The sequence below is a fragment of the Rhinatrema bivittatum genome, chromosome 3 (assembly GCF_901001135.1).
Source record: "Rhinatrema bivittatum chromosome 3, aRhiBiv1.1, whole genome shotgun sequence".
Taxonomy (NCBI): domain Eukaryota; kingdom Metazoa; phylum Chordata; class Amphibia; order Gymnophiona; family Rhinatrematidae; genus Rhinatrema; species Rhinatrema bivittatum.
The window spans coordinates 52822756-52832791 of NC_042617.1; the positions used below are offsets into that span (position 1 = coordinate 52822756).

At 43.5% G+C, this 10036-nt stretch overlaps 1 protein-coding gene across 2 annotated transcripts in view; it reads left to right on the forward strand.

Annotated features, from left to right (window-relative positions):
* BATF3 (basic leucine zipper ATF-like transcription factor 3) overlaps positions 1-2370 on the forward strand; it is a 61221-nt gene extending 58851 nt beyond the window's left edge. Inside the window, exon 3 of one of the 2 annotated variants that reach the window (XM_029593234.1) lies at positions 844-1096. In XM_029593234.1, the coding sequence (XP_029449094.1) occupies positions 844-1047 (204 nt within the window). In that variant the 3' untranslated portion in view covers positions 1048-1096. The other variant, XM_029593236.1, reaches the window with a different exon arrangement.
* Positions 2371-10036: the final 7666 nt, after the last annotated feature.

Here is a 10036-nt window from a genome sequence, read left to right on the forward strand (position 1 = left end):
ATTCTTCTTCACTCAATGCACAATTTTGGAATTTGTTGCCAGAGGATGTGGTTAATGCAGTTAGTGTAGCTGAGTTTAAAAAAAGGATTGGATAAGTTCCTGGAGGAGACAACCATAAACTGCTATTAATCAATAGGGAATAGCCACTGCTTGTTGCTGGCAGTAGTAGCATGGGATCTGTTAAATACTTAGTACTTGTGACTTGAATTGGCCACTGTTAGCGATATGATACTGAGCTTGATGGACTTTTGGTCTGACCCAGTATGGCATATGTTACATTCAGAAAATATTTAATTTCCTCCTTCAGCAGTACCTGCTCAGCTACAATACCCAGCTTTAACATCTTACACAAAGGGAGAAAATATACAGATGAAGGGCATGACTGAGAAAGGAACCAGAGACACATCTATCAGAAAAATAGAAATATTAGCAGAAGCACACATTTTTAATAATTTTACTGTAAATTCATGAAAAGTAGCTTGCCCCGCTGCAACTCTAATAATGTTCCCACAGGTTTGTGGGTGACCTTTTCTCTTACTGAATAACGACAACACACTTTGTGTACATTTACTGCACAAATCTATTGGTAAAGAAAATTCACTGTTCAGTCATAAATGCAATACAGATAATGTGGTATACGATTCCCAGATGCAAGAGACTCCAGCTTGACCAGTCCATCGCCTCCCATGCAGACCCCAGGATAAGTGTCTGAAGTGCAATTGCCACCTTTGTGTGGCATCTTGAAGGGCAACCGCAACTTGTGTGGGGATGGGGATGGGGTGTGTGTGCGTGAGAGAGAGAACTGAGGAAATGATCATGCTTCTGCTATTCTGTTCCTTTCAGGAGAACTGTTGCTGTGCTGTCATGGGGGTCTGGAATGTCACTCGGTTGCTGCAAGCTTTCGCTGCCTCATTATTATTATTATTATTATTTTTGCTTATCCTTGAGCCAGGTGGCCATCACAGGTCAGGCTGGTTTTGTCAGAGCATGGCTTTGCAGTTTAGCCATATACTCTTAGCCATGCAGTGTTTGCATGCGCCAACATGAAAGACCAGTTCAGATTTTAATTTTTTTTTCTTTTTTATCAACTGCTGTGGGATAGGGTCACAGAAAGCAAAACGTGATAGAAATTGATAACACCGTCACCGCTAACATTGGACCATGTCCAAAGAGGGACAATGAAATAAAAAATGCTTTGAAGAACATGAACAAGCATGACCCTGAAATAACCGACTGAAGGAACTATAATCGAGGCACACCAAACACAACAACGTGGAATATATATATACGAAGAATGGAGATGAAAGTACAAGAACGCACAGGGGTCAACACTTTTTTATGCATAAGCAGCAGTAAAGTTCAACAAACAATAACAAACTGAATAGATAAGTAACATACATTAATAAATTCCTAACAGGCAATGTTTCAGTGTAATGCCTGTTTGAAGCATATGTACTCACAAAGCACATGTAACATAAAAAACAGTAAAACAATTGTGTACTGATAGAGATATCAACTCAGAAACTTGATCATCATAGAAAAACTAAAGCCATAAACAAAAACATCAAGATACGATGAAAACCTTTCAAACAAGCAACCTGTACGGACACCATCTATAACCATGGTTCCTGTGCCACACCAGTCCCATGCACTTAGTCTGGTGACGTCAGGACCAAGGGTGAGGGGAGAATCATATCCATGTATCCTGGGCCAGCCCCCTTCCTGTAAGGGACAAGATCAAATTACAACAGGGAGCTGAGGTGGAGCTCACCCCTTCTTTCATGTGTGTTTGGTCAAGCTGTACATCCACTCTTCCACCCTTTTATGATGCATTTCTATAAGCCTAGTTAGTCAACATTTGTATTAGTAAAATTAGGAATGTATTCCTTATGTTCAGATTATTAGATCGTTAATCTTGTATTGTTAATCTCACAGTAAGAGTGGAGTATCCGAGTCCTGGGGGTATAAAAGTTGAGCAGCGTTATCTACAATAAAGCTCATGCTAGAACGGCTGAGGTCGTCTGATGCCTGGACTCTAGGCTCCGGTGTGGCGTTGTACCAGTGACCCAAGATTTAGCTGTGACACAGTCCTGCTTGCATGGGTCTGGCTATCCCGCACCTACTGCTTCTGACTAGGCAACTTCTGGTCCTGGGTTAGTCTTACTTGCATGGAATGGACTGTCCAGAAGGCTTGGAGACTCCTGGTCCCAGGTGGAGTGCTGGCCTTGCTTTTATGAGGCGGGCTGCTTGAAAGGCCTGGACCAAGCAGATATATTTGTAATTATTTGTTAACAGAGGTTTGGGTAAATAGGTTAGACTCCCATGTCAGGATTCATGAATAAAGCTGTGGCCTTTATTATTGCACTTGAATAACTGGCTCTGAGTGTTCACTGAATTGAGTATTCTTCAAATGCATGTGAGCCTGGACATACCACAGGTACCATGGTTACTTGGTTGCATGTCCATATTATGATACTGAGCATCCTGAATGTAAAGCGAAAAGGAGCAGGACAAGGATATCTACTGTAAAAAAAAACAAAAATGAGAAGTAAATGTCTTTTAAAAGGTACAAGAAAAGATTACAAAACCAAGAAAAGAAAAATGAAAAAAATTCTAAATAAAATCAAGAAATACAAAATAAAAAGATCTGGCAATAAAAACAGCGTGATGCACTGTATATCACTAAAAACATACACATAAAAATATGAAAAAATTAAAACAGTAAATGTACATTTACATTTATTGAGAATTTATGAATCGCCTAACACTGAAAGCCCTAGGTGATGTACAAGATAATATTCATAAAATAGAATAAAAAACATAAATATAATAAAATAGTTTATTTATTTGTGAACATTTTTAGACGTTTGATGTGCAAAATAGAGGATAAAATACATAAATAAATGTGCACAAGAAGCCTAATTAAAAAGCAAACTAAATATCTTCTGAACATCTTTATCAAATTCATTCTGAAATGCAAGGGTACAAATCTGGTTGAACACAAGAATCCACCAAAACAGCAGCACTGGCAGGCACTGAAACAGCTCAAGATGTCAGGGGCTTTTATTAAAAAGTAGCCAGACCAGAATCAAAAACACTCTAAATTTGTTTAAAATAAAAGAATAGGAAAAACAGGTGAAGAACACTGGGGTACCTGTTAAAAGTGATGGTTCCAGCGGCTGCAAATTATGCAAGCAGTATGCGAAACAAGTATTTGCTGCTGTCCAAACTGAAAAAAACCAAAACAAAATGGTGCCAGAAAAAACTGTCATTGTATTGTTTCTACATAATGACAGGATAAAAAAGAGAAAAACATATAAACAATCATGGAATTAAAAATCAAATAAAAATTTAAATTAAAAAAAAAAGAAAAGAAAAGCCTCTCACATCCTCATGGGGCTCCTGTCTGCTAAACCAACTTGTTAAAAGGCTGTCAGGAAAAAATGTTTTCAAAAATCATTTAAAAAAAACTTACCAAAAAAAAAAACCATTCCAAAAAAAAAAAAAGCCCTCATTAAAAACAGAACTAGAAAACAAACAACTAAAAACTGAGGCTTGGGGTGCTAAGAAAACAATATGCGCAAACATACACGTGGAACCATCAAACACTAATGGGCAAATTGTGGAGACAAAGCGAGGCAAACGAAAATATACGTCAGCAAGGGAAAAGCGTGCATCGCGTGGACAAATTTATGGTTTGCCAAAGGACTTCAGTCAAATTGTAGTACTCAGTGAGGGTAATTTAATGAAGACTTATTAAGCATCTCAATGGTCTGATATAAGGCAACAAGCATGTAGATACATGAATAAAGCTCAGAAGTCCAATTTGTATTCCACAGTAAATCCCCCAGCAGTAGCTGTGTCAAGGGGTGCTCTACCACAGCCAATACTGGCAAAGAATGGAAGCACTGTGCTGGAAGTCTCTGCCACGCGGAGTTAAGTTGGGGAAGGGGGAAGCGAACGAGTAGATGTGAATCAGTTATTTACACTTTCGGATAATAGAAGGACTAGGGGTCACTCCATGAAGTTAGCAAGTAGCACATTTAAGACTAATCGGAGAAAATTATTTTCACCCAACGCACAATAAAGCTCTGGAATTTGTTGCCAGAGGATGTGGTTAGTGCCGTTAGTGTAGCTGGGTTCAAAAAAGGTTTGGATAAGTTCTTGGAGGAGAAGTCCATTAATGGCTATTAATCAAGTTTACTTAGGGAATAGCCACTGCTATTAATTGCATCAGTAGCATGGGATCTTCTTAGTGTTTGGGTAATTGCCAGGTTCTTGTGGCCTGGTTTGGCCTCTGTTGGAAACAGGATGCTGGGCTTGATGGACCCTTGGTCTGACCCAGCATGGCAATTTCTTATGCTCTTAAATGAATGACCAAAGAGTTTGCCTAGGGTGCTAAACATGCTTGCACCAGCCTTGCTCCCAATCACCAGCTAAATTTTAGTCACTGCCTGGTTAAATTTAGCCAGCTAGAAAGAGGTGTAATTGGGGGAGGGGGAGAGGGAATTTTGAGGCCATGGCTAAAATTTATCAGGCTAAGTGCTGATATTTGGTACTAACTGGATAAAGTTTTCTAGCTAATTCTGGCTGGAAAAACTGCTCTCCTAAAGTTAGCCTGATAATGAAAAAAAAAAAAAAGTAATAATAATAATAATAATAAAACCCAATCCCCTACCTTAAAAAAAGTGTTGTTCAAATCCCCCACTCCCACAGACTCCAAAAGTGTCCCCCTGAGCTGAAGTAAATGGCCCAGCGCCGTCAGCTCCTGGTACGTTAGTTTTAATTTATTCTCTCCAGATGAAAAGACCAAGGATTGATCCCGTCACTGACAGCTATCAATGAAGGGACCAATCCCCATTCAAAACTGGCTATCGTTATCTAAGTTTACTCAGTTAACTGTACCCAGATTATAAAGTTAGTCAGTCAAAGATACTCAGTGAAAGGACCAATCCTTGGCCTTTTCACCTGGAGGGAAATGAATAAGTTAATACTAATGTGCCAGAAGCTGTCAGCTCTTTTGTATGTAGTTTTCAGCTTAGTGGGTAACTTTTAGGCATTCAGGGGGGTGGGGATTTGGCCAGTCAAAGAGCCCTGTGATTAGCGGCAGTGGGTATTGATTTTTCTTTGTAATGGCGTTACGTCCACGATAGTCGATGCAAAGCCGTAGAGACCCATCCTTTTTTCCCCACAAAGAAACGCCCGGCTCCCGCAGGGGAAGAAGATGGACTGATAAAGCCCCTGGCCAGGTTGTCTTGGATATAATAGGTCATGGCCTCTGTCTCTGGGGCTGACAGCAGGTACACCCTTCCTCGAGGAGGAATCTTCCCTGGCATCCGTTCAATGGAACAGTCAATCTCGATACGGAGGCAAGATCTCCGCCCACTGTTTGCTGAAGACATCAGCGAAATCCGCATAGGAGGTGGGTAGCCTGGGCAGAGTTGGGATGCAGCCCTGAAGTTTAATTGCTAGGACTCTCACTTGGGCCAAACAGTGTACATGGCACATGGAGCTCCATTTAGACAGTTCCAGGGTGCCCCATTCAATGTTGGAGCAGTGCAGGACCAACCATGGCAGGCCAAGAATTACCTGGTTTACAGTAGAGGGCAGGAAATAAAGGTGAATTTGTTCCAGACGTAGGAGGCCGGGTGTTCATGGTAAATCCTTCCTGGAAGCGGCTCCCCTGAAACAGAGGAGACCATAAGGGCAGATCTCAAGGGCTCAATGGGGATGTAATATTCCCGCACTAATCTTTCCTCTATGAAGCACCCTGCAGTGGCAGTATCCAAGAAGGCTTGAAGGTATAGTCAGGTCTTTCCCAAGTGAAAGCTCACGGGGAGTAAGATCTGCGGAGAGCAGCCCAAAGGACCTAAGGTGGCCTCTCCTACCGGCCCTAGGTCCAAGAGTTTCCCACCTTGAGGTGTCAAGAAGCTGCATAGTGTCTGAGACTGGCCCAGTACAGGCACAGATTTAGTTGCCGATGTGGCTGACGTTCCTTAGGGGGAGATCCTGAGGCAATCCACTTACATTGGTTCCTCAGACGAGGCTCTGGGTTCCAGAGGCTTGGCTGGAATGACTGGGCATTGGAAAGTGAAGGATAGTCAGACCGGATGACAGGTTGACGCCTTCTCCTGAGACTGCTCCCGAAACCATAGGTCCAAATGGATTGCAAGCCGAATCAAATCCTCCAGAGAGTCTGGTGGCTCCCGTCTGGCCAGCTCATCTTTAATGGTTTTGGATAGGCCTTGCTGAAAGATTGCCATGAGGCTGTCATCTCTCCACTAGCTCGGAAGCCAGAGTCCGAAATTGTACATCATACTCCCCAACAGAGCGAGATCCTTGACGAATCTGCAATAGATCAAAAGCTACAGAGGCGGTACATCCCGGTTCATCAAACACCAGACAAAAATCCTGAAGGAAATGATCCAAATCCTCCAATGGAGGGTCTTCTTGCTCCCAGAGAGAAGATGCCCAGGCCAATGCAGAATCTTCCCAGAGGGACAGGATAAAGCATCTTTCGTCTTGTCAGTGGGAAACAGAGCCACGTGGAGTGTAAAGTGCATACGGCACTGATTAATAAAACCTCTGCACTCTCAAGGATCTCCACTGAAGTGTGGAGGGGGGGGGGGGCGTAATCAAAGAACAGGATTCGCTAGTGGTGCAGGAGGCACTGGTGCTGGTGCTGATGCAGAGAGAGGATCCATGTGTGCTGCAAGTCTCTCAAAGAACCCTGTTACCTGGTCCAGTGTGACTTGTTGTTGCTGGACCTGCGTTGCTAATCCAGGAATGGCTTGTAAAGCTGTCAGATCCACTGGGTCCATGGCCTCAGATCCTAGGATGGTAGTGACCCACTACCACAGGTAGATTTCCTGCGGGTTAAGCCCTAAGTGTGATGGCTGGCAAGACGTAGGCGGTTACCTGGGATAGAGGCCGAGTTAATGAACAGGGAAGTAGTTGGGGCAAGTGGCAGACGGCAGATCTGGTGAACAGGCAAATGGTCGGGGTAGGCTGCAGGCAGTAAGTCCGGTAAGCAGGCAAATGGCTGAGGCGGATGGCAGACAGCAAGATCCAGTTCTAGGCAGAGAAACAGGTCCAGGCAGCAATCCAGGGAAATCCAAGTCCAGGCGGAGGTCAAAACCAGAAGAGTAGTCCAATATAGACCATGGAGTGAGAACAATCGAACAGGACTGGACCAGGGAACCAAGGAGACCAAAAACAGGACGGAGGCAGAGAAAACACAGCACATGGGTAGCACAGGGAACCAATAAGGAAGCAACACACACTGAGAAACGTAGGTGCTCAGGAGACCTGTTGCCGAGGCAAGGAGTAGCGGGAGGAACGGCCCTTTAAGGAGCCGCGACCACTGACATCGGTTCCTGTGGTCTCTTGGTGGCACGCATAAAGTGTGGCGCATGGACAGGAGGAAGCTGCTGCTGCTAACAGCGGCGGCATTTCGGGGTGATGGGGGAGGGTCAGGTCCCGGTATGTTTGCGGCGGGAGGGCAGTCTAACACTTAGGGCTTCTGGTTTTCAGGGTCTTTAATCTGGCAATCCATGAAGACCAAGAGGAGTTGCAGGCAACATCTACTTCTTTCAACTGCAGCCATTTGTAGCAATGATCCCCGGACACTGTTGTTTTGTCTCAAGTATTGGAGCTGCAAGAAGTCATCATTTCCTGCAGCTCGGTGTTCCCCTTGGGCTCTGAGGATTGCTAACATAAAATCATGACAACCAGAAGTCCCAGTTAGAATGCATTATTACAGGACTTCTGGGGAATTCTGTACCCAAAACATAAACATTCTCCCTCTTTAACTAAGAACTTTTATGTATATCCCAGTTTAAATTCACAATTACTCAGACGGTGTTTCTGCTGCATTATTTTGACAAATATAGTATGCAGCATTTTGTAGAATTTTAAAATACTGTGCGTGGAATATTTACTTTTTTTGGTGCAGAATTCCCCCAGGAGTAAAATGTGAATGAAAGAATCTACCAAATGATGACTTCAGCAGAGAAAGTACATTGTGGTGACATCTAATCCTTTACTGTAACCTAAAGCGTCAGGACTTCCTGGCCACAGAGTCAACCTCGGGCTAGGGGAAACGGAAGATGGGGGTGTCAATTTACAGTCAATACAAAATAGGTTTAATATAGGGAACATAAATAAAAATTAAGCTAACAAAACCTCACAGCTAATTTCATGGAAATACAGATACGATGGTTGGGTCGTATGAAAATTGACTTGCCCCATAAGCAGAAAATATTAACCTTGCACTGACGGTCACTGAACTGTGTGCCATCCCCTGGCTTGGAAGCTGCAGTGTACTTCTAGATCCTTCCCATCAAAGACTGCCAAAGCTTTAACGGCTGTGAGAAGAACCTGAGGTAGGAGAGAGATGTCCGTCATGCCTGAGACATTGTGCTAGCAGATGCAACGAAAACAGTAAAGGGCATGGAATGAATCCCCTATGATGAGGTTAGGGCTCTTCATCTGAAGAAGGGGCAGCTGAGAGGGGGCAAGATTTAGGTGTCTAAAATCACGAGCCAGATGGAATAGGTAAACGGGGCCTAATTGGAATATCGCCCTCCTCAAGTGAGTCTAAAAATGCGTGTGCCTTCCATAGCAGACTTCTGGCTGCATTAAGAGGAGGTTTTCCCGAGGGAGAGATAAACAGCGTACGTACAATCAATTTACAAATGTTTGCATCCTCGGTCGCATGCACAGATAGTGGATAAAAAGTCGGTGGCTACTTTCAGCAGACACTGAGGATAACTTTCAAGCAACTGTGGGCGGCGGCATATACACGTATATATGGCTGCGCATACTTTTACCATATTTTATAACCCGCACATGTCACACACATGCATATTATAAAATACGCGTATATTTATCCGACAGCACACGTATATGCATGCAGTGCATTGAAAGCACTTACTTTTTCCTACCTATGTTGAAAATATACACGTGTATATTTTACACATGAAAATAAAGTGGGACTTGTTTGCGTAAATTAGGATTTATGCGCATAAGTTGGTATACTTTGAAACATGCCTGCATAAGTGAAATTACCAGTGTTACCAATTACTCCACCAGTTCGTCCAGTCCTTCTCCAGGTCATTGAGATCCTCCTGGCTGTGCAGCCTGAACTCTCCCCAGTTGACCCAGACCTCCCACTCGGCCAGGACTACACAATAAACATGGTTAATATCACTTTGCAAGTGAATTAGCAGGTGTAAATTTTATACCAGCAGGTTGGCAAATCTAGTTGCTTGCTTTTAAAATAGCACCTTATGCGCAAAAATGCTGGCCCCGCCCCAGAATGTCCCCAGACCACCTCTTTTTATACGTGTATTTGTGAGTGTGAAAGCAAAAACAATGCATATGTTTGAGGTATATAAAATAGCCTGTACGCAAATAGATGCCACTGGTGCATGTATGTATATGCTAATTTTTGCACACATAAATCTTTGAAAATTCACCCCACTATGTGCTTGTTAATTTTCAAAGAGAAGTAATGTGGGGCATTTTCGCTTTGAAAAATGTCCACCCGATAAAAGTGCCAGGGGTAGATTACATGTATGCACGCTGTTTCCAAATTCCCCCCGCCCAAGTGCAGACAGTTGTGTGGAGGGGTTGCAAAAATAACCTGCAGACCTTGGACCTCTTGTTTCCGCGGGTCAGCTGCATGGTGGAGAATGTGTGCCTGTTTTTGATGATCAAAAATGTTCATGAATTTTCCCTTGCCTGCCTCTCAGAATGCCTTTCTCCTGGGTGGGTGAACAGAGCTGCCCTGTGCAAGCTGGCAGCTACATTTACCTGCTCAACGAGGGACAATTATTATAGCCCTGCAGATCTAGCCAGGAAATTCCTTAGTTACCCGCCGAGATCCTTCTCAAAACCGCCCTCTAATAATAATTTCTAATAATTTCCAACCAGCCCCCCCCCCCCCCCAGAAGAGGCCCCTGAAAACCTCTTCCCCATGTGGCAAAGGGGGATGTGTTGTGAAATTCACACACTTACTTTCAGACACCGAAAC